The sequence below is a fragment of the Eumetopias jubatus genome, unplaced genomic scaffold, assembly GCF_037043125.1.
Source record: "Eumetopias jubatus isolate StellerSeaLion01/CBP00866 unplaced genomic scaffold, mEumJub1_p1.0 scaffold_10, whole genome shotgun sequence".
NCBI lineage: Eukaryota > Metazoa > Chordata > Mammalia > Carnivora > Otariidae > Eumetopias > Eumetopias jubatus.
Genome location: NW_028274816.1, coordinates 23,382,437 through 23,408,258, shown reverse-complemented (window position 1 = coordinate 23,408,258; position 25,822 = coordinate 23,382,437). Strand labels below are relative to the sequence as shown.

The following is a 25,822-nucleotide window of genomic DNA, read 5'->3' as shown; positions in this document are numbered from 1 at the left end:
CAGAACTCCCAACTGGTCTACTTGGTTGCCACTTCATGTCCATTAATACAGCAAAAGTCTTGATTTTTGCCTCTTGTGATTATCAACCAAGCAACTAACTTCAAAGAAAAAGCAGCAGAAGGAATACTGAAGAACCACAGAACTGTCCACCAAGTTACACTAAACACAGTATTAGCACAGATACAGGTAACTTTCGTGCTTCTCAAATTCCTTTCTTCCAGAACACCTTAGGATTACAGAGCCAACACTTCTGCTTTAAAAAAAAAAAAAAATTAATAACTGTAGTCAGGGCAAGAAAAGGAAAACAGTATCTTTATTGTGTGTAGTTCTAACAAACATTCACTGTGTGCACATTCCAGCAGAAAGAGACAAAGATCTTTGTTCAAAATATGCTGAAATAAAATAGGTAAACAAACTCCATTACTGAATACACAAAAGGAATGTTAATATCACTCGTTCACAGTTGAGGGTGAAGTAAAAAGAAAGGAAGTTAAATAATCATAATATTTTGCCCAACGAGCACATGTAGAATACAGGTACAGGGAAAAAGCAGCTCCTAAAACTTATGAGTAAGATGCTAGATATTGGGTAGGTAACTTGACAAATACCTCTCTGCTTTCTGGAACCTCCCTCTGAAATCACCCCCACAAATTCCAAACCAGGCCCTTTCAGAGAACAACAGCCAAATGTGAACTAAACTCCCCATTACTTTTGTGACATCTGGCAACAGAATAAGATGGTTTAAAAAAAAACAAACAATCTCTTGTTGAGACAAGACATGTCTGAATCCATTTCTCTCAGGAAAGGAAGTAATGAACGTTAATGTTCTGCATTTCAATCTCCTAAAATGGAATTTAACCAGATAGGTATCACTTGAGATTTGAAGCATGAGATACCATAAGTAATGATATACCTGGCCTATAAATATAAAGCATTTCTCATTGCTCCACATCGGAACTCAATGAGTATAAACTCAACAATGCTCTTATCTCACAACATATGCATTTATGGCAACTGCTAAAAGAACTTAACAGGCTCAAATTATAGGTTCCAATGGATTTTTGTTTCTGCTTAAGAGGTCGCCAAAAAACTAAACACAGCATCAACTTTGTCCCCACCACTTTATTGTCTTTACAAATGTGGAGTTGTTTAGAAACCGAAACCAATTACTAAGGGACAGGGGCTAGGAAATTTTGGAGACCTGGCACTCACATACCCATGTGGGTGGCACACGTTGTCCCTCATCTCCTCCTTTTGTGACCTCCAGCCATCATGTGTGAGGCCACAGCTGGTCCTCCTCGGGAACGAACAACCCACCACCCCAGAGACCAGCCCTCGGGGGCCCCGTCAGCCAACAGAGACTGGCTCCAGTTACTCTCCAGAAGGGTTTTCGCGACCTACCAATGTTGAGACTGTTACGAGAATTTGAGTTTACCTCTTAAAACAAGTCCTTTTTGATGGATTTGGCTAACATACTGTATTATTCTACTGTTTAGAAAAACCTCTGCAAATTTGCACGCTAGCTCTACCTTTCGCCTGGCTCAGCAGAATAACAGTGAATGGACCCAAACGTGGTTTTTCTAATACAAAGTGACATCAGGAGTAGATCAAAAGAAGCCCTGGGTGTTGGATGGATTTCATGGACAGTAGAGAGACAAAGTCTGAAAATCTTTTCCTCTGGCTCCGAGGAAAAACAAGTCCATATATAAACGAGAAAAGAAAACCAGTATGAAATAGAAAAGCATACCTTTTGTGTTAGTATTCACCCTAAAAATATATTAAAAAAAAAAAACCACCAATTTTACTTAAGACTATAACTCTTTAACATTTCTTATAAGCCAGATGTTTTTCATTTAATTTTGGAGACTGCCAATATATTTTAATTGATCCAAGTTATCTGCTGGCTTAGTTTCAGCCTCAATGTTCCCCTTCCAGTTCCTCAATAGTCCTTTGTTCGTCATTTCTACCCCCAATGTGGCCCATGTAATCATGCAGCTTAATTATTACAGCAATTATATACAAATTCTTATTCAAGGCAGCCCTTCCTTATGCCTTCAAATGGGAGGAGCATCAACAGTCACACCACTTATGTTACATAATCACCAAAGGTTTTTTTTCAATAAATTGTCTAAAAGTGGCATCTTATACAATATTTTCTAAAGATAAAAGTTTGACTATTCCCACACCACTGATATATAAAAGTATGCCAAAAATCCCCTAAAATTTCTTCCTAATATCATATCCAAGTGTGCAAATACAAGGTTAATATTATTTTGATGAATTCTGAATTCACTACAGGACCTGGGTTGAACCTTTTCTTAAATAGTCTGCAGGAGCAGACACTGCTTTGCGGGGGCCTTTCCTGTCTTGTCAAGTCTGTGGCAAGTTGGAAGTGAAGGCAGGGCGGGGGGAGATACTGAGTAGTGTCCATGGTCCTTCTGGAACCAAGCCACTCCTTGCTGCACAGGACAATGGCTCAGAAGCAAACTGGTAATGCTTAAAAGATGGGGAGAAAAATCACCACAAACAATTGTTGGCAGAAAACAGCCCGTACACTGTCTCCTCAGGTGCTTCCACAGGGAAAAAAAAAGTAAAGTCAAATAAGCCAGAGAAATTCCTGAACCAAGAAGAAACACTCACATAATTCTAAATAACCTACTCTTCAATTAAAGGAATAAAAGGAATAAAACTAGCTGGTTGTTTTTTTCTTTTCCCCATCAATGGAAAAACAACAAAACCACAAATTGGAGCCATGGAGGTAAAATCCGGATGAAATGGAAAGCATTCTCTTGTCACAGTCTCCCCCTTTCGAAGGTCACTTTACTATGGAAGTTCTTTTACTGGGGCTAACAGAAAATCAGCTACTGTAGCTTTGATCAAGTTGGACTCTCTTGTTTTTGTAAAACGGGGAGTGAAAAAATTCACTAATCAATCAATAAAAAAATTTTGGTAAAGTTCTACAAATAGAATTATAAATTTGTATCTCAGCAATAAGACAGTTGGGGGGAAAAGAAAGAAGATGGCTAGAAAGTGATGCCACACCAAAGTAGAGCATGAAGTCTTTGGGGGAAAAAAAAAGAAAAGAATGAAGTCTTTGGTGCTTTTCCTAAACTCCCATCCTAAGTAGTGTCTCAGTATTTTGCGAAACAAAGAGGACTAGGAATTCACCCTATCACTCACCCCAGTTCATCTCTCCCCTTCCCTCTTCGTCTCCGTTCCCAAGACATACGATGGAAGCACAGTTCTGTCCAGCACTTGGCAGACATGGGGGGTGGCAAGAGCTACCTGCTACCCTAGCTCCGGAGGGAGGACAGGATTTCACGGTCCTTCAGAGTTTGAACAAATACAAACAAGGAACGAGATCATCTGGCAGTTGTGTTTTAAGTCATAGGTGTGCAACTTTACTTCACTAACTAAACCCCTTATGATAAATAATAGAATGAAGCCAGAAGAAAAATGGAAAAAGGAAAGCTTCAGAACCAGTGTGTTGCCCTGTTAAGAACGTCTGATGTACATCAAGGAACTGGAAAGCAGGCATTTTCACCAAAGGACAATGTCACTGGGACATTTGGATTGTAATTATAAAACCAAGTTCAGAAACACAAAGGGGCTGGTGGAAGCCAGTGGAGACAGGGGCACTGGCAGGGACACAGAACAATGAGCAGGTGCTTTGGGAGTAAGGCTCTGGGAAATGAAGGACACTGGCCCCAGGTCTGGGGTGGGCGTCTGGCCAACCATCTGGCCTCCAAGGGGGAAGCACACACCCAGCAGGATTCGAGAAGAGGGCATCGCTTGGCCTCCAAACAAGTCTCTAGCTCGCACTCCCAATGGATATGCTTTCCAACTTCCACACGGTCTCCTCAGGAGGATTTGCTTTCCGCCGTGTAGTAACGGTACAGGAAACCTAAGACAATAGCGCCTAGGATGGGCAAAATCCAGTACGACCAGCAACTAGAAGTGGGGGGAAAGCAATGAAGCCGTGAACACCTGACACCAAACGTTTGCTATCTTTCAACACCCACATTTTAATATTTTTATGAGCAAAGAGTTTTTATTTACTTTGGGAAGTTTAACTTTTTTTAGCACCCAAGTAGCAGGAAAAACATTTGGATTGGTATGATAATATTAAACAGTAATTTTTAAAAGATTAAAAACAGAATGCATAGTATGATATGAAAAAATATATACGTACATACACGCTTCTTTATATGTTTTTACAAAGACAAGTAGTGGTTATTTCTGGATTATGGATGGCTGAAAGTTTTCTTCTTTGTGCTTTGTTTTTTACATATTTTAGAATTAACATTTTTAAACAGGAAAAAAGCCACCATTTTATAGATATAATTACAAATTTAAAAGCAATACCATCTGATACAACTATTGGCAATGTTTTATCTGTCTCACATGTATTTTCTAAATTTAATCCTCATAACCACCCTATGAAATAGGTACTACTATTACTCTCGTATACACAGAGAACACGAGCCTTGTACCTAAAATCACAAAGCGAACTGAGTCAACCCATCTGATTCCAGACCCATCCTCTTAGTCTCCAGTTAAGTTTGGACACTAACGAGGATACACACCCACATAGAACGTATCAAAAAGTTAAATAAATAAATGGCAGTTGGCTTAAAAAAAAGTTGGGGCGCCTGGGTGGCTCAGTCAGTTAAGCAACCAACCCTTGGTTTTAGCTCAGGTCGTGATCTCAGGGTCATGGGACCGAGCCCTGATCGAGCCTGCTTGAGATTCTCTTTCTCCCTCTCCCTCCTGCTCTCTCTCTAAAATAAATAAATACATTTTTAGGGGGAAAAAGAAGGTCGAATAAAGTTAAATAAATCGCAGTTGGCTTGAGAAGTCCTCTAAGAGACTTTTCTTAGGAACTTCAGGATTGTCATCACTCTCTTTAAAATAATTCTTCTCTATTCAGCTCATTAGCACTGCTCATTTTAAAGTGTAATTTTTCCATGATCCAAATGACCTGCATGCCCCTCTACTAAGACATACGCATCCTTGGTATTAAAAGGTTTTGAAGCCAATAAAACCAGCCCAGTTTCAATAACAAAAATGATTCTCCTTGCCTAAACATGCCTGGTACTTTGTACATTTAAGTATGGCAGAAAGCTGCCCCAGAGTTTAGAATGTCAACCAAGGAGCTTAGTGTAAAAAAAGCAAGCAAGCCAACTGGCATGTACAACATCACTATGGCACATGGGAACTTTGAAGTACAACGTCCCCAGAAAGGTAATCAATTCAGGTATCTTGGAGAACCACAAGAGACAAAAGTAGGGTCCTTGAGAAAACAATGAGGAGAAATTCTTCCATGCAAAAGACTGAGAATGGTTGACCACCAATCCTCATGCAATCCTTTGTAATACTTAGCTGTCATTGGGGATAGAAGCAGAGGAAATGGATTTATGCTGCACCAGAAGAGTTTTAGGTGCAACAGTAATTTCCCCGGCCATAGGACAGAACTCTGTTTTGGAGATTTGCTCAGGTTATTGCATGTAGTTGTGACTCATTCATTTTTATTGCTTTGTAGTATTACACTTTATGAATATACCAGAATGGATTCATTCATTTTATTTTATTATTTTTTGGATTCATTTTATTAATGGTTATTTGGGTTGTTTCCAGTAGTTTGCTAGCTTGAATAATGCTGTTATGAACATTCTATGTATGTGTTTCCTGGCATACTTGTGCACGCATTTCTCTCAAATATATCCCTAGAAATGGAATTTCTGGGTCAAAAGTTATTCATATTGCCAAATTTACTAGATAATGCCAAATTCTTTTCCAAAGTGACTGTACCTATTTACGCTCCCCTAAGAGGGCCTACAAACCTTGGCGATCCACTTCCTCAACAACTTCTCTTATCTGTAGAATTTTCAATTTTTGCTAACCTGGTAGTTGTAAAATATATCTTATGATTTTATTATTTTTAAAAGATTTTATTTATTTATTTGAGAGTGAGAAAGAGCGCACATGAGCAAGCAGGGGGAGGGGCAGAGGGAGAGGGAAGGAATCTCAAGCAGACTTCCCACTAAGCGAGGAGCCCGACACTGGGCTCTCAATCTCACTACACGAGATCATGACCCGAGCTGAAATCAAGAGTCCGTCCCTTAACCGACTGAGCCACCCAGGCGTCCCTGCATAATAATTCTTAACAAGTGTTATATGTAGCCTAAGTCTGCTGCAAGTTTATGGCTTGTGTTTTCAAATTCTTTCCAGAGTACTTGGCTGAGCATAAGATCTTAATATTAAAGAAGGCGAATTTATTAAGTTTCCTTTAAGTTTAAATTTTTTGAATTCTCTGTCTTTCACCTCAGATTAAATAGAGGCAAATGTATACCTTCCAGAACTCATACTATTGTATTCCTAAAACCACAGCAAGGGATTATTTGAAGTAAACCTTTGGGAAAAAAAACCCAAATCCCTGAATACACATGCAATGTATATTTTTTCCTTCTATAAAATACAATAATAATAGCACACACCTTACAGAGTGGTTGTGAGGATTAAATGAGATTAAGTTTTAAGTGGAAGTTGCATAGCGGGGCTGAGCTGCAGAAACTGTTGGCTTGACTCAACAGTAGTTAGCTGTCCATGCACTGGCCTCTCACCAAATGTGATTCCAAATTATGTCACAACATAATTTAAAAATTACTCAAAGCATGAACTTTTGAGATTACTCAAAACGATTGAAAACTGTCAAAATTAATTTTGCTAATGGTAAGGAACTACTGAATTTGCAGTAATTTTGGCCAAAAAAGAGTTAGTTGTTAAACTGTAATTTTAAAAAATTGAAATGTAGTTAACATATACTTGAAATATAGTAATACAATATTACATTAAGGTGTACAACACAGTGATCTGACAAGTTGATACTTAGGCGGTGCTCACCACAAGTGTAGCTACCATCTGTCACTATACAATACTTTCACAACACCCTTAACTATATTCCCCACTTTTCTTCCCAAGTCAAACTGTATTCTTAAGTTATGTTATACACGTATATTTACAGAAAAACCTCTGGCCAGACATTATGTTGAACATAAGGAAGTCCATTAAGGGTATACTAACCTTTTGCACGGGGCATCTTTCGAAGGGTCCTGAAGAAGATGCATATTCAAAAGTTACCAAGAGAAACAAAGAAGATTAATAAGTATGTAAATCTTCCTGAATATCTGTATAAACTTTGCAGCTAATAACAGAACTTCATCTTTCATGCAATTTGATGTTTATAAACCTAAGGCACTGGGAGGACCAAGAATTCTATTTCTGATAACATACTGGTACTCCCTAGTGAAGAACAAGTAAGGAAAGCATAGAAAAATGGCCTGAACTTTCTTAGATATATATAAAAAAAAATGCTATTGATACAAACTATATTGAAATGAACTAGCTGCATCACAAGAATATGCCTAGTTCAGCTGGGCTTGTCACTGGCAGTAGCAAAGACCATATTTTCTGAAAACGTATTTTAAAAAATCAAAACTTGTGTCAAATAGATCAAATGTGAAATGCTCTAGAGCATGCAGATGATTGCTTTGTGGCTTACAGAAATGAACTGGTTACTCTCTGAAATCATAATAATTATGATAGAAACCCTAGGGTTTATTTAACAGTGAAATGGGAAGAATGGAATTAAGCGGGTGGAATATCAAAATAACCTTAAAAGCAAAATTTTGGCAATAAAAAGTAATAAAGTACTGAGCCATGCTTCAACATGGATGAACCTTGAAAACATTATGCTAAGTGAAAGGAGCTGGATACAAAACACGACATATTATACAAATATTACAGAAATCCATTTGTAGGAGAGGTTCAGCATAGGCAAATCTAGAGGCAGAAAGTAGATCTGTGGTTCCCTAAGGCTTGGGGAGGGGGGCAGCAGGAGAAGGGGAGTTGGAGGGGAACGGGAATGACTGTTAATGGTATGAGGTTTCTTTCTGGAATGATGAAAATGTTCCAAAATTATTGTGATTATGGTGGCACAGTTCTATGAATATACAAAAATCCCCTGACTGGTACATCTTCAAGAGGTAAATTGGATGGTATGTGAATTATATTTTACAAAGCTGTTATTAAAACTTTTAAATCCAATTTAAGTAAATATCAAATGAAGTTCTTGAGTCCATTAATTAGCTGTATATACAAAAGGCCTGCTAACTTAATGTCAGAGGACAAACCCATTAGTATAGATTACTGCTGCCCAAAATATCCTCTTTGCTAATATGTCGAAGTATGCTAGGGTGTGAACACAGAATATTAACTCTATTTAACCACAATTTTCAGTAATCACCAAGAATTTCCAAAAACCCTACATACTGGTCTAGATACTTTAGAGCAGATCATGAAATGAGTTTGTTTTATTTATTTATTTATTTATTTATTTTATGAGTTTTAATTTCATATACCCAAACACTGCCATGCAAATGAATACATGCCCCAAACCTGAAAGAAATTAGCCTACAGGCAAGTAAAACTTTTAATAAGAAGTTTCAGATAAAGCACATAAATAAACTACTATACTTCTTTGAGACCTTGATGATTACTGCTATCTGGGACATTTCTACTAGACTATCAAGAGTCAGGTTAATTAAAACATATTACTAGTTGATCTTTGAGAAATACAGCAAATGTTTTATACATCTGGAAGGTGGTGGCTGTAGTAGTTATGGTAGTGTGTGTGTCAGATTAACTTATAATGTTGCCTTTTAAAAGATTCCACTACAGGGCGCCTGGTGGCTCAGTCGTTAGGCGTCTGCCTTCGGCTCGGGTCATGGTCCCAGGGTCCTGGGATCGAGCCCCGCATCGGGCTCCCTGCTCTGCGGGAAGCCTGCTGCTCCCTCTCCCACTCCCCCTGCTTGTGATCCCTCTCTCGCTGTGTCTCTGTCAAATAAATAATAAATAAAATCTTTAAAAAAAAAAAAAAAGATTCCACTCCAGTAGCCATGAAATAATTGAATTTCATCAAGAAAATGTCCATGGTCTTTTATGCTTTATCCACATATATACCAATGATTTTGGAACAAAAAATGTACAGTCAGTATTAAAAAAACTAGGACAATTTGAAAGGCTTACATGAAGGCATTATAGAGCAATGTGTGTGTTATGTTTAATCTGTAATCATAGTAAAAGCCAAAGTTCATATTACTGGATTCTCTAGATTTCAAACTTTTAGCCTCTTTTACAACTAAAAGCCTGGGATGTGTGCTAACTGGAGTGAACCTCAAACAATGCAGAAAGCAACTGAGAAAAGAAAGAGAAAGACCAGAGAGAAGATTATAATATGCACCAACTGTAACAGTTTCTAATAAGCAATAAAAAATTTTAAAAACACTTAAGAAACAAAACAAAACTAAGTACCTCAATTCCTGTTTTAAGATAATTCCATCCCTGGAGGCAAAAAGATCAACTTCCCTACCACTGGAGGAAAGAGAAGAGAAAGAAGTGGAGGGGCGCCTGGGTGGCTCAGGTGGTTAAGCGACTGCCTTCGGCTCAGGTCATGATCCTGGAGTCCCGGGATCGAGTCCCACGTCGGGCTCCCTGCTCAGCAGGGAGTCTGCTTCTCCCTCTGACCCTCTTTCCTCTCGTTCTATCTCTCATTCTCTCTCTCTCAAATAAATAAATAAAATCTTAAAAAAAAAAAAAGTGGACCCTCTCTTTAAGACACTGACAGCCAAGTAAATGCCAGACTATAGTGACTCCACTTCTAGTGAACTATAATGAAAGAGTTGTTTAAGGCACTGCTCTTAGAAGCCAAGTACCTCAGCCAAGGTTGGAAAGAAGCCAAGTACATTATTTTTAATTTAACAAAATCAAAAAGAAAAGGTTTTGTTCACACAAAACCTTCCTTCACCCCCACCCTGCCATTCTTTCTATGCACAGCTCCCCAATTCCCATTTCCACTCCAAAGCTCTGTGCTCAGTCTAATGGATGCCTAAGTGAAATTCCTAGTTTATGATTGACTTTAACTTACCCCTTTGTGTGTTCAGGCATATCTGGCTGGTTCTGTCCTTGCCCACATCGTAATTTACATGCAAGATTTTTGGTCAGGAGAACAGTGACTGCGCAATCTTTGGCATGGAAGGCTGTAATTGCAATACTATATGATTTCAGTTACAAGACAGCAGATCAAATCCAGAGTTCTTCTACCAAAAGCCTTACCAAGTAATTAATATGCATGTTTCTGGAATACACTTCTGAACTACTAAACTGTTTTAAGCCTACTCTGATTTTAGTTCAAAATTAACAGAAATGAACTGTTCGAATAAACTGGTTTCTTAAGTTCGAGGTTCATTAAGGCGTTAATTCCCTCATAAAACAAATAAATAAACACGGACTCTGTAGGGTAAAAGGAAATATTTCCTAATATCTGAGTAGCCTTTTTATTAAGCTGCTCATAACTGAAACTATCTACAGTCTTCAAGTTCAAAGCTAAATCAGTTTCCTCACTTATAAAATGAAAGGCTCAGACCAGATAAACTCTAATTCTAAAGCCATATTTAATTAACTCAACACAGTTTTCTGGCCCAAGGGCATTTCAGCAAAATCTACAATAGCAGCCTTCTAAAGGTTAGAGAGAAGGAAACACTATTCTTCCATGTCTGGAAAGACTGAAGGAACACTCCCCACATGTAGATTTTTTTATCTTATACCTGGTATACAGAGATATGCTCTTCTAGATACTATGATTCCAAGTGGCACTGGACCATAAGTACAGACTCTCTTTGATATGGTTAAGAGAATGACAAAGAAATGTAGTAATCGGCAAACATACAGGAAAGGATTTGGGGGTCAGTGGGCATGGTTTCACTATGAAAACCATTTTTGAAAAAACGTGGGAAAACACATGCTTAAGGCATAGTGTACTCTGTCAACAGAACATAAACATAGGAAATGATGCACCAGAATTATGATTATGATGCATTAAAGTATATAGATAGGGCATTTATAAAGTGAACCTTCAGCCTAAACAGTTTAGACTTTCAGATATTTAAATAGAAGGCAAACCTACTGCTAGTGTATAAGGACCTTTTTTTTTTTAAATGAGCTTATGTTTCAATTCCTAAATTAGATGCTTGCTATTGCAAGAGGATTCCAAGTATTTAAAATTGGAAAAAGTGGATTTTTAGCCACATGACACCTTCAGTGCAGCTCATGAGTATTTGGGTGGTCCGATAGTTTTTGCAGCTTTTTATTTAGAACACTGTGGTTTCTATGTGGCCGGTAACTTATGAAAAAACAACTTTGGAACTTTTGGTTTCAAACACCATCGGAAAGGATTTTCCCCCCATAATACAATGGACTTTATAGCATGAACTGTCACAGTATGAATTTCAGTATTAATTTCTTAAAATCTGAAAAGTTTGACTATTAAAATACATGAGTTCAACATTTTATAGTTCCGACTATGGCATGGCCATGTGTGGATCTTGAGGACAGCCTTCTCAAGAAGCTCCAGTGTATTAATAATTACTGTCTTGTAAAGTATGTGTCATCCCTAGAGTCAGCCCAGTCAAGTAAAAAAATATCTCCCTGCATGTAAGGACAAAATTCAAAGATGAAAAACACCCTTTAAGACAAATTTCTGTACAACTCTCTCAAGAACCCACTGTGATAACATATATAAGATATCACTGAAGGAAAAATTCCAACGTTCACAGAGTAATTTCTACTGGGACCAAAGAAGTGAAAACCTTGTTCTAACACTGGAGGACTAATTTGAAAAAGATGTTACCTTATCCTTCTAACACCTTCTTTTGCAAAACTACACACTATCTCTAAATAAAGCGTTATGAGAAGACATTAATCCTTGCGATGCCTCAGCAATGGATATTTTGTTTTACAAGAGGGATTTTGCCATTACATCCTATGCTTTATTTGAAAATATTATGTTTCAAAAAAGAAATGTCAGACAAAATCAGGAACAATGAATCAACCATGCAAAATTATTTGGGAAAGAGCAATCACCGCTCATCTACAGGGCACCTGCATAACCATTCCAAACATTAATGAACTAGGTTTTATGTATGACAGGAATATTAAACAATTCTTTGAAGGAAAATTTTGGTATGATGCAACCAAGTAACTACATTACATAATTACAAACAATGTATTCTTTTTAGTTTCTCTCCCATAAAAGAGAAGATAAACTGGTTATTATTTATGTGTTCTAGAAAACTGTTGTATAACAAAAGTGAGTAGCATTAGGAAGAAAAATATCTATCTGCTTTTAAATGAACTTACAGATTGCTTCTAACATACATGGAATTTACTTGATTTCAAAAGTTAGTTCTTAACTTAAAAAAATGAAGTTTAAATAACACATTAAGCCTTTATGGAGACAATCTTATTTGTTTTTATTTATTTATTTAAGAAGATTTTTATTTATTTACTTGAGAGAGAGAACGAGAAAAAGAGCATGAGGGGGGAGGCAGAGGGAACAGGAGCAGCAGACTGCCCACTGAGAAGGGAGCCGATGCAGGCCTCAATCCCAGGACCCTGGGACCACAACTTGAGCTGAAGGCAGACGCTCAATCGCTCAACCAACTGAGCCACCCAGGCGCCCCACAATCTTATTTGTTTTTTTGTGTTTTTTTGTTTTTTTAAAAGATTTTATTTATTTACTTGACAGACAGAGACAGCGAGAGAGGGAACACAAGCAGGGGGAGTGGGAAGGGAGAAGCAGGCTTCCCGCTGAGCAGGGAGCCTGATGCGGGGCTCGATCCCAGGACCCTGAGATCATGACCTGAGCCAAAGGCAGATGCTTATTTTTTAACAACTGAGCCACACAGGCGCCCCTCTTGTTTTTAAAAAACACATCAAATCCTGTTATGTACGGCAAATGCCATTTCATCAAAATTCTTGTCTATGGGATACTGTTAAACAATAATCACTAACTGCACTGTATGTTAAATAACTAAAATTTAAATAAAAATCTGAAAAGAAAAAGTGGGTTTCTTGTAGGAAAAAAAAGAACAATCACTAAGATAAAAATTTTAAGTAAAGAAACAGTATAGAACAGTATGTGATTTTTTTTTTTTTAAGGAAGGGATGTTAGTCTGCTTATCAACTTATTGATCAATGGATCGATCTGTCTGTCCACCCATTTTTATTTATGAATGCATAGAATCTTTTGGGAAGAGAAAACAAGAAAATGGTAGCTGGCTACCTCTGAGGAAGGGGAACCGAGAGACTGAGAGTTGGAGATGGAAGGGAGTCATTTTATATATATGTGTGTGTGTGTGTGTGTGTAAAATATATATATAAATATATTATTTATGTATTATATACAATTAACATAATTATATATAAAGGATAGGTATTATTTATATATAAAACATATATATAAAAGTACACTTTTTTGCACTATTTCAATTTTTTGCCATGTACATCGTGTACTACCCATCCAAAAATTTAAATGGGAAAATGGTCAGGTTACTGAGTCTGCTCATTGTAATGATACTTGGAGCAACTGAACTGTCACCTAGATAGTATCTGCTGAATAAACGAATGAAATGATACTGACTATTTCTGCCAGGTTAGCATGTGTATGTACCTCATCTCCTCAACTGCCGGCAGCTCAAACAGCGAACCCACAAGTGAACGCATCATCCAAAGAGAGACATCATGGACCACAAATGTGTCTAGCTTACTCGCCCTACAGTAGACAGGCAGGCAAAATGGCACAGAAAACACCAAGTGTTTCTTTTCTTTTTTTAAAAAAAAATTTTTTTTTAAGATTTTATTTGACAGAGAGACAGCTAGAGCAGGAACACAGGCAGGGGGAGTGGGAGAGGGAGAAGCAGGCTTTCCACTAAGCAGGGAGCCCAATGCGGGGCTCGATCCCAGGACCCTGGGATCATGACCTGAGCTGAAGGCAGAGGCTTAATGACTGAGCCACCCAGGCGCCCCAACACCAAGTGTTTCTAAGGTGAGTTTCCATAATCCAAAGCAGACCAAACAAATGTTCACTCAAGTAGGAATAGAAGACTGATGGCCCTCAGCATGGGGACTATTCCAGGGAGGAAGAGATTCACAGAGACAAAAAGGTTTGTAATTCTAGTCCATTATCTACGACTGAAGCAGGTGAGAAAAACATCTGCTGCCAGATCTGTAGTTTCTAAGCTTTTACATTTTAGTTTTGTACTATTTCAAGGCGCTGGACCTCAGACATTATCAATCTAACAAGAAAACAATGGTGACCATCAATTATTTACCTCTGTTGTAGCAAAAGGAGTGGGAAAGGTAGTTGCCAAAAAACTGGGGAAAGGTTTCTGATTTCTACTCTGGAACAGCACATTCTCAGTGGCTTTTTTTTTTTTTTTTTTAATTTTGGGGGGGTGGGGCTGGGGGGGGAGTAGTTCTGGCAGGGAAGAGATGGGAAGCTGTGGGGGGAGGAGAGAAGTGGAGAAATGAAGGAAGGGAAAAGAAAGAGAAGGGAAATGAAAACTCTGTACCGAGGCAGAAGTCACCTCTTAATTAGGCTTAAAAAAGAAAAAAATCACTTCTTTGTAGAGGTTTAGGAACCTGTAACCAAAAGAAAGTATTAATGAAATGAATTTTATATCCTTTACTCCATGGTGAGTGAAGAAAAATTAAGAGAGGAGACATCTACATCCTAGATACAGAAGTGCTTATTTAAAATCTTTGTTAAGAAATCAGGACTTTCTTCCTGGAACTGAAATCAGGTTGGACTATAGCTCTGTAAAAACTATGTAGATGGCCTTGAAATTTTTGCCAAAGGTTTTCCTTGCCTGATCTGCCTAAAATACAGCAGCGTGACTGGAAACACTCTATAACCTACTCTCTACTTAATGGAGACTGTCCTTTGGGTACAACAGACCCAAGGAAAACAGCTATGAATATACTGCCTTTAGCCACTGTTATACCAGGCAGGGGCCAAACTATATTTGGAAACTTCTAAATTAATACAGAATTCAGTGAGTTGAAAGGGTTTCTTTTTCTGTATTTCTTACAAAATTCCAAGGCTCAACAGATTTAATTTAGCTGAGACATCTCTAATTCATTCTTTGGCCTATACCAGGTGGACAGTGCTTTCTACAGAAGAGAATTAAAGTTCCCCAAGTTTCCAAATGAAAAGATTGGCACATCATTTAGCAAAAAGCCTGGTGCTTGGCTACCTGGGTTACTTCAAATGCAAATTCCCAAGTCCCATCTCCAAAGACTACGAATCAGTAGTAGTGGAAGCAGAAAATAGACACTTCAGAAACATGCCCAGGGATTCCAACACAGGTGGTCCAAGGGACAGAATCTGAAAAATACCACTCTCCATTCCCAAGAATGGTCCTCACCACACACTGAATCACCAAGGAAGAAAAATAGCAACAAGAAGCAATTTGTAGACTTTTAGACAATTGTAATTCCCAAAATATTTTCTATTGTTTTAGTAAAGGCGCTCTCATGATTGATGTGTGAAAGTGGGTTATGGCTCCTAGATACAACGTGTATCTCTGGCACAAATGGGAATATCCCTTGAATTAAATGTTTACTTTAACCAAGACCAGTGTTTTCTAGACAAGTCCAATATATTCAGCAAGGCCACGCACAGCTCGAACTTGTCCTTCATCACATGTGCTAGGAAGGGGAAAAAAGACCAACCAACAGTGCTCCGGAAGCATTTAAAACAATCATTTCACCCCCCTTCATAAACAGTTCAACAATTCAGAATAGCGGAGTGTAGCAAGACGAAAGAGTTAATTTCCACAAACACTCTGGATTGCACAGCAACAGATTGCAGACATTATGAAATGACGTTCTGGTTGCAACTAAACTGCTGTCCCTTTAAGTGAAAGGGTAACCTGATAGCTGTCTGAAGGAGGAAGTCAAGAAAAAGCCTGAAGTAGTAAGGGAAATGAAGAGCCCCGGTTGTGGGAAGCTAAAAGGCTTTCATATTTTGTGCCTGGTATGTTATGCAGTGCACATTAAGTTTTTCAAATATTTACTCTTTCGTTTTTGCTGTATCACTGAGTAAATGAAATGGGTATAGGCCTATTTGAGCCTATACGATAAAAGGATTAAATCTGGGTAACAGGGACAGAAAGGCCCATTCCGGTCAATTACTTCAATCTGTAACTCCTCAGACTTTTAAGCGAAAATCAATTTTCCAATGATTTTTTTCCAACACAGAATTGTTATCACCTGTATTATTTAATGAAAGAATAAGAAATACTTTTCTACAACTGAACCTATCAACTAATTTCTTTCAAAACCATACTGGCTTTAGAATTTCCTTTTTTTTTTTTTTTTAAAGCAAACAGAAGCATGAACAAAATGTTTCCTACTGTTTAAGACTCAGTTATTCTTTTTTCCTGAGATGGCATTGAATCCAAATTCCTGAAAAAATGGGATTTTTGCTTGGGGGGAAAGTAAACACTTCTCTTGTTAATTTTTTCAAAAGACATTCTATTTGAGTAAATAGAAATATAAACACTTGAAACACATAAGAGAAAGATGACTTCTTACCTTGCTACCACTTTCAGGTTTAAGGTCATTCTGTTAAGAAAGGAAAACAAATAATATTTTAAGTCATATCCAAATGAATTCTCACCCTGGGCACTATGTGCTTGTTTCTAACCTTAGACCATGAGAATACATTCTGGTAATAGAGAATTCTCTGAAAGACGTCAAGGTCTGTAGAAAGGCAGATGCTCTCCCTGCCCCAACTCTGGGCCTATCAGGGTCCCTTCTTAGAACGTCCACAGTTACCACCTTTAGCAAGGAATTTCCAAGAACAACCAAATCATTCTTTTAGGTAGAGATGTAATTGCATCACAAAAATCAATTAAAAAAAATTCCAAAATCACTTCCCTTAACTTTTCAGATAACTACTGGTGTTGCTTTACATACAAGAAGCTGTATCTCGGCACAGCAGGCAAAAGGATTTGGGAGAATATGTAGCCTGATGGCTGGGTTCAATGAGTTTCCGTTTTAATGATTCATTCCCCTCCTTGTGTTCTGTGGCTGTTCAGCAGCTTCGTCTCTGTAAGCACTCCTAGCTCAGCTCGTTCTTACCGGATGCACATCACCAATATAGTACTGCTTTAGCATTTCTCTGGCATCAGCGGAGTGGCCGACATCTTCAAAGCTCTCACTTGCATCTGCACCAGCTTGTTCCAGCAGAACCTCTTCTCCCCCAGGATGCTACAAAGAAAAGATATTTGAACGTTGGGCCCGTGGAAATGAAAATTAATTTATGTTACTTTCCCCTCTTCTGCTTTTTTTTTTTTCTTCCTTAACGGGAGTCGTGGGATGAATCGCCACCGTATGCCAGCTGACGGGATGCACTGGGAAGAACACAACATAACTGGTGATACTCACACCAAAAGTGTATAATACTGGCCTAACTGGGAAGAAATCTAGGACAACAGCAAATTGAGAGAGAGTCTACAAAACGACCAGCCTGTGATCACCAAAAACATCAAGGTCACAAGAGCTACGGAAAGCCTAAGAGCAGTTCCAGACTGAAGGAGGCTAACAAGACAGTGCAACTGAAACAACATGTGCTCCCAGCTTGACTCTTTTTGCCAACATTATCCAGACGGCCGCAGAAACCCGAATGGAGAATCTGGTCAAGGAGTATATGGAATTCTTTATTCTATTCTTGCAACTCTTCTGTAAGTCTGAAATGGTTTCAAGATAAAAAGTCAAATCAGTGGTACCAAAATAACTCCCTCTATACCTAGGAAGTAGATCCTGTCTATGACTGACAAGCTATGTGTCCCTGGACAAGGTACTAAGAAACGGAGAGGTCTTTGCTTTCTAGTTTATAAAATGGAGGTAACAGGAGTACCTATCTTAACTATTATTATATCAAATGACATAAAGATAAGAAATACTTTGTACTCAGAAAGAGAGAGGTATAGTTTATATAATAGGCTACCTTCTGTGACTTTAAAAAGCAGATACATAGTATCACAGTACAATGTATCTAATGTGTGTATATATATACATGCATAAAATCTCTCTGAAAACAATGAAAAGAACCTGGGGGCCAGGAGAAAAGGCAGAAGGAAGATTTTTCACTGTAGACCCTTTTGAAATTGTTTTACCAAATAAAGTACCACCTGTTGAGAAAATACATATTTAAAAATTACATTTAGCACAGTCCTTGACTTAAACATTCAATAAGTATTTACTTACAATGAGCAAATTTAGAATTTACATTATATGACATATCTAAATCTGTATTTTTAAAATATCAAGTGATGCTTTTAAGTAGTTTTTATTATAACAACCTTTTAAGCAGGAATAATATTATCATCCTTATTTTAGGTAGCTTTTATTTCTTTATTGGGGGGGCAACCAGGGGAAGAGGCAGAGGGGGAAGGAGAGGGAAAGGGAGAGAGCATCTGAAGCAGACACCCTGCTAAGCCCAACTTGGGGGGGGGGGATTCGATCTCAACAACTAAGAGATCACGACCTGAGCTGAAACCAAGAGTCAGAAGCTTAACTGACTGAGCCATCGAGGCACCCCCATCCTTTTTTTTTTTTTTTTAAGATTTTGTTTATTTGTCAGAAAGAGAGAGAGAGAGCACAAGCAGGGGGAAGAGGAGGCAGAGGGAGAAGCAGACTCCCCACTGAGCAAGGAGCCCAATGTGGGACTTTATCCCAGGACCCTGAGATCATGACCTGAGCAGAAAGGTAAACGCTTAACCGACTGAGCCACCCAGGTGCCCTCATCCTTATTTTAAAGATGAATTCAACTGAAGCACAAGAACTCTAAGTGTAACCTCCCAAAGTCACTTGCCTATGAGCTCCCTAGGACAAGGATAACTTCTCTATTTCTCACCTAAAAGGTCTCTGTCCAGTGAGTGTATCTCCCATTCCAGTACTTAAGCAGGCTGTTTTCAAGCAAGAGTAAGAGAGCCATCACTCATCTGTCATTACAGCTGAGCTCTATCAGCTGTGGTGAGCCATTTGCTTTGGAATTGTGTCCCAATGCACTCTATAAGATTTTATTTATTTATTTGAGATAGAAAAGGGGAGAGAGAGAACACAAGTGGTGGGGAGGGGCAGAGAGAGAGGGAGAAGCAGGCTTCCCGCTGAGCAAGGAGCCCCATGTGGGGCTTGATCCCAGGACCCTGAGATCACGACCTGAGCTGAAGGCAGGCACCCAACCAACTGAGCCACCCAGGCGTGCCCCCCCATTGTGCTCTATGTACCTCAACTACGGAAGACAGTTTTTCCTTATGATACATCCCAACTATTATGTTGCCTTTCAGAGCAAAAGGATAATAAAATCTCTTAGCAGCATGAGATTATTTCAGGAAATGGCTTAATTTATGACTTCCTGCATGGCTCTATCTATAGCTACAAAGTATTTTCATTTTCACCACTCTCTCACCACATATAAATAAATAAAATGCAACACTTGGGGTTTGAGGGGGCTCTGGTGGTGATCTCAGGGTGGTGAGATCAAGCTCCCTGTCGCCCCATGCTGGCCATGGAGCCTGCTTTAGATTCTCTCTCCCTCTCCTTCTGCCCCTTTCCCCCACCACCACATGCATGTGTGCACACCCACGTGCTCTCTAAAAAAAAAAAAAAAAAAAAGTGCTACTCTTAAACAATTATATAATATATATCCATTGTTTTTACTGCATATTCAATCATTTCAATCATTATGCTATAATTTTTATTGAGTACTTATTTGATATGGTAGGCAGTGATAAATAAGTTTTCGTGTTTTTATAAAAATGAATTCATATGGTATACACTATCTTATAGCCTGATTTTTTTTTTCACTGAGGCAAGGAAGGTTGGAGTGGTCAAAAAAAACCTAGGTTTAGTACCTCTCACCTCAATATGTGGTTTTAATACAGATGGTTTAGAACAAGCAAGAGTTCAGGGAACCTTGATGACTGTTTTAGAACTCTATAAACTTCAGAAACTATTTAGAATCAAATGGCAGGGGCACCTTGGGCGGCTCAGTTCGTTGAGCATCCAACTCTTTTGGCTCAGGTCATGGTCTCGGGGTCATGAGTTCGAGCCCTGTGTGAGCAAGGAGTCTGCTTGAGATTCTCTCCCTCTGCCCTCCCCCACACTCGTTCTCTCTCTCAAATAAATATTTTAAAAATAATAAAATAAAATAAAATAAAATGGCAGCCCAGCTGAAGGCAGCACACTAGGCCTGAGGCTACAACACAGCCAGGGTCAGTTCTGGAACAGGGTAATGCCCAGGCTGAGGGCCTGACCTGCAATCCTGACTAGGCTGGCTCTCAATAAATTTTTTTTTTAAAGATTTTATCTATTTTGTCATGAAAGACAGAGAGAGACAGAGAGAGAGAGAGAAACAGGCTCCCAAGGAGCAGGGAGCCTGACGCGGGACTTGATCCCAGGACCCTGGGATCATGACCTGAGCCGAAAGCAGACGCCCAACCATCTGAGCCACCCAGGCGCCCCTATAAATTAAGATGGCGGGAAGGGCGCCTGGCTGGCTCAGTCAGTAGAGCATGTAACTCTGCAATAGGGTTGCACGCTGGGTGTGGAGATTACATAAAAATAAAATCTTTAGCAGTGCATGGATGACTCAGTTAAGTGTCTGACTCTTAATTTCAGCTCAGGTCATGATCTCAGGGCTGTGAGATCAAGCCCCAAGTCTGGCTCCACACTGAGCATGGAGTTTGCTTAATATTCTCCCTCCCTCTCCCTCTGTCCCTCCACACCTCTCTAAAAAAAATATAATAAAATAAAATCTTAAAAGAAAAAAAAAAAGATGGCAGGAGCTGCTGCTTGACTCCAATGTGAGCTTCTGGGTGTTCCTGCCCATGTTTATCATCACCCTCTCTGTGGGCATGATCCACCATCCTGCTGCAGAGTAACAAGAAACTCACCCAGGAGCAAGTATTTGACAGTTGAAGTCCTAGTACAAAGCAGAGTCCTCAGGGAAAATGGAAATAATATTCCCAAACAGTCCTTCTTGACGTGAAAATATTACTTCCAACACCTCAAACGATGGATTTTTCAAAAAACTAAAGGGAAAACAGTACTACCTTCTCTTATGACTGATATCATTATGCTCACCAACATGGTGAAAGGGAATTTAACACATGTCCTCCAATTATTCTTACTAGTGATTGGATAACATGACATGCTCGGGCTTTGTTAGAACCAAAGTCCTATTTCCAATGACCCTGTTTTAAGGCTATGCTATCGCAAGGAATTCAACTATTCACATTAGCTGCATCTGGGTAAATGCTACATCCTGGTACTTCTATGTATTTGGGATTCAGAGCATTTATTCTCTCATTCTGAGCCAAAATAAAGCCAATAACCAGTCAAGAATTATCCAAGCAGGGGCGCCTAAGTGGCTCAGTCAGTTGAGCGTCTGCCTTTGGCTCAGCTCATGATCCCAGAGTCCTGGGGCTGAGCCCCGAATCAGGCTCTCAATCTCCCTCCTCTCTCTCCCTCTGCTGCTCCCCCTGCTTGTGCTCTCTGTCAAGTAAATAAATGAAATCTAAAAAACAAACAAACAAAAAAAACAATCCAGGCAAAGATGACTGGAGCAGCCATGGCCATGCCCACAGACAGCAACAAAGCTTTCAAGGCAAAGTGGAAAGTTCTAGAGCTAACAGATTGCCAGTGGACACTTGATGATGTCAAAGAAGAGCTCATGGCCAAAGATCTCCACTTTGAAGGCATGTTCAAAAAAGAATTGTAGAGGGGCGCCTGGGTGGCTCAGATGGTTAAGCGTCTGCCTTCGGCTCAGGTCATGATCCCAGGGTCCTGGGATCGAGTCCTGCATCGGGCTCCCTGCTTGGCGGGGAGCCTGCTTCTCCCTCTGCTTCTCTTTCTCTCTCTCTCTGTCTCTCATGAATAAATAAATAAAATCTTAAAAAAAAAAAAAGAATTGTAGACCTCTATTTATTAAAGCGGGGATTAGCTCTGTTGGGAACAAACAGAGTAACCCTTAACCTTGTAAGCTGTTTGAGCTGGGGCCTCTCAGAATAAAAAGAACACATGAGCCCGTGGACGTACAAGGATCATTCTTGTCTGAGAGGGAGGATCCCTTATGTTTGAAACTGGAGGAAATGATTGTGTTCGGGGTGACTTACAGGGAAAGAACTATTTTTAAAATGTTTAAAAATTCCCTTCTGGTGACAACAGAAATGAAAGGCAGAGAAAGGGGAAACTCAAGCTAGTGATAATATATATATGAAAATTTAGCAAAAATTCAATCTTTGGAAGAAACAATGCCAATTATAATTATCATGTACAATTAGCCTGACATCTAAACCACAGTAAACTCCTGTTTTCTTGGGATTCAAATACCCTGAATTTTTACATCTAATTTACGTGCTCGTATTTTAGTAACTTCTTTTACAAAAGTAATAACTTTTATTAATGAAAATTCACTATGTATAAGCAAAACAAATATCACTGTATTATTCATTTTGAGCCTACAGAATGACATAAAGAACAAATGTATCAAAACTTTATTCAAATAAATTATTTTTCAGAGTGAATACTCAGGGCCAAGACTTAACAAACCTTCTATGTCTCTTAAAACTGTCCAGAGAAAACTGGTGACCCTAAGACACTGCGGAAATCTCAAGCACCTTAAGGAATGATTACCTATAGGTCAAATAGGATATTTTTCATGTGCAGTTCAATACATCAAATCAGCTGAAAAAATCAATGGCTCTGTACTGTACTACAGTGACTCGACTGAACTAAAGACCCAGTTAGTCTGGCTAAGAGTTTACTTATCATTATAAGAAGGTAGAGATGGCAAGTGCCGGAAGATACACAGAGAAAAGTTGCCGAGGATTAACTGTCTGGATTAAATGTCCTAGGGAAGTGGCAAGGTGCCATTTCTTTATCAAGAGGCAAATGTAATCTGCATGTTGAGTACTGTAATCAAAAGTGAATGACTCTTGACTCTACAAATTAAACCACCTTGTTTTCTCTTTAAAAGGGAAATCAGTTTTATAGAGGTAAAACTGGGAAGGTCAGAATAAGATCTGTGGATGCAATTAATGTCAATATCCGGGTTGTGGTATTGTACTACAGTTGTTTTTTTAAAGACCTTATTTACTTATTTGAGAGAAAGAGAGAGAGCATGCATGCCCATGAGTCAGGAAGTCAGGTAACATTTTACAAAATGTTACCATTGGGGGAAATGGGTAAAAGATACAAGGGATCTATTACTTTTTTACAAGTACATATGAATCTACAATTATTTCAATAAATTTTTCAATTAAAAAATCAAACTCAATTCCCTAGTATAGACCCAAAGAAATGTGTATAGATACATGAACTTATATACACACAAATAATCAGAGCAGCGTTATTTGTTATGACCCTACACTTGAAAACCCAGTGCCTGGGCCGCCTGGGTGGCACAGTCCATTAAGTGTTGGACTCTTGATTTCAGCTCAGGTCATGATCTCAAGGTCGTGAGATGGAGCCCCACAAGGGGCTCTGCACTCAGTGGGAGTCCGCTTGAGATTCTCTCTGTCCCTCTCCCTCTGCTCCACTCCCGAGTGCTCTCTCTAAAATAAATAAAATCTTATAAAAAAAAAAAGGAAAGGGGCGCCTGGGTGGCTCAGTTGGTTAAGCATCTGCCTTCGGCTCAGGTCATGATCCAAGGGTCCTGGGATCGAGCCCCGCATCGCATCGGGCTCTCCGCTCCGCGGGAGGCCTGCTTCTCCCTCTACCACTCCCCCTGCTTGTGTTCCTGCTCTCGCTGTGTCTCTCTCTGTCAAATAAATAAATAAAATCTTAAAAAAAAAAAAGGAAAAAAAAAGAAAACCCAATGACCATAAGCAGAGTATGAATAAATTATGATATAATCCTACAGTAGAATCCTAATCAATAATGAAAAGAACCACTGCAATATCCACAACACGAAAGAATATAAATGGTGAACAAAAGACACCAGACAGGGCGCCTGGGTGGCTCAGTCGGTTAAGCGACTGCCTTCGGCTCAGGTCATGATCCTGGAGTCCCGGGATCGAGTCCCGCATCGGGCTCCCTGCTCAGCAGGGAGTCTGCTTCTCCCTCTGACCCTCTTCCCTCTCGTGCTATCTCTCATTCTCTCTCTCTCAAACAAATAAATAAAATCTTTAAAAAAAAAAAACAGACACCAGACATAAAACAATATAAACTGTGACACTCTCGGGGCACCTGGTGGCACAGTCAGTCAAGCATCTGCCTTTTGCTCAGGTCATGATCTCAGGGTCCTGGGATCGAGCCCCAAGTCCAGCTCCCTGCTCAGGTGGAGTCTGCCTCTCCCTCTCCCTCTGCCCCTCCCTGTTGCTCATGCTCTCACTCTGACTTGCTCTCTAATAAAAAAATAAAATCTTAAAAAACAAAACAAACAAAAAAACTGTGACTCTCTCATTTGTAAAAAGTTTAAAAACAAAACAAATCTACAGGATTAGTCAATAAATAGACTGGGTACCTCCAGGGATGAAGAAGAAAGCAGTGATTAGGAGGAGGCACAAGGAAAGGTTCCAGCATGCTATAAAGTTTTTTTTTTTTAAAGATTTTATTTATTTATTTGAGAGAGAGAAGGAGAGCACATGGGGGGAGGGGCGGGCAGAGGGAGAAGCAGACTCCCCACTGAGCAGAGAGCCCAGCACAGGGCTCAAGGGATCATGACCTGAGCTAAAGACAGATACTTAACTGACTGAGCCACCCAGGCGCCCTGCATGCTGTAAAGTTCTAGACAGTGGTTATCCAAATGTGAGTGATGCCATATGACTAAATTTCAGGGATTTATAATTAACGGGAAAATAATTTCCAAAATAACACATACATAACTATCCTTGTATATATAGTCAAATGATCTTCGACAAGGGATGCCAGGACCACTCACAATAGGGAAAAGGCAGTCTCTTCAACAAATAATGTTGGCAAAACTGGATATCCACATACAGAAGAATGAAGATGGACCCTTATCTTGTATCATAAGACAAAAATTAGCTGAAAATGAATTAAAGATCTAAACATAAGACCCAGAACTATAAAACTCGTAGAAGAAAATATAGAAGAAAAGCTTTAGGACATTGGATTTGATAATGCTTTCTTGAATATGACACCAAAAGCATAGGCAACAAAAGTAAAGCAACAAAAGTAAAGACTGACAAATGGGAGTACATCAAACTTAAAATTTTTTATGTACCAAAGGACACAATCACCAAATTGAAAAAACAACCTACAGAATGAGAGAAAAGATATGTAAATCATAAGGGGTTGCTATCCAGAATATATAAAGAACACCTAAAATTCAACAACAAAAACATCAAATAATGTGATTAGAAAATAGGCAAAGGACTTAAGGAGACATTTCACTGAAGATGATCTACAGATGGCCAGCAAGTATATGAAAAGATGCTCAACATCGGTAGTCACTGGGGAAATGCAAATCAAAACCAAAATGAGGCCACATGCAGAAGAATGAAACTGGACCATTTCCTTACACCATACACAAAAATAAACTCAAAATGGATGAAAGACCTAAATGTGAGACAGGAATCCATCAAAATCCTAGAGAACACAGGCAGCACCCTCTTTGACCTCAGCTGCAGCAACTTCCTGCTAGACATGTCTCCAAACGCAAGGGAAACAAAAGCAAAAATGAACTATTGGGACTTCATCAAGATAAAAAGCCTCTGCACAGCAAACAAAGCAGTCAACAAAACTAAAAGACAACGTACAGAATGGGAGAAGATATTTGCAAATGACATATCAGATAAAGGGCAAGTATCCAAGATCTATAAAGAACTTATCAAACTCAACACCCCAAAAACAAATAATCCAGTAAAAAATGGGCAGAAAACATGAACAG

At 39.0% G+C, this 25,822-nt stretch overlaps 1 protein-coding gene and 1 pseudogene across 2 annotated transcripts in view; one reads left to right on the top strand and one right to left on the bottom strand.

Moving 5' to 3' along the window:
* Window positions 1-295: 295 nt before the first annotated feature.
* Window positions 296-25,822, bottom strand: part of CYB5B (cytochrome b5 type B) — a 39,097-nt gene continuing 13,570 nt past the window's right edge. The window contains exons 2-6 of one of the 2 annotated variants that reach the window (XR_003607309.1): window positions 17,044-17,172; window positions 16,495-16,524; window positions 9,986-10,097; window positions 7,084-7,112; window positions 3,894-3,951 (exon numbers count right to left, since the gene is read on the bottom strand). Coding sequence is in view for 1 of the 2 variants with exons in the window: in XM_028091437.2 (XP_027947238.1) it covers window positions 3,861-3,951; window positions 7,084-7,112; window positions 16,495-16,524; window positions 17,044-17,172 (279 nt within the window). In the remaining variant the exon portion in view is untranslated. Of the gene's footprint in view, window positions 3,952-7,083; window positions 7,113-9,985; window positions 10,098-16,494; window positions 16,525-17,043; window positions 17,173-25,822 lie in introns of both variants that reach the window. The other variant, XM_028091437.2, reaches the window with a different exon arrangement.
* LOC114203784 (ER membrane protein complex subunit 3 pseudogene) lies at window positions 20,730-21,699 on the top strand (annotated as a pseudogene).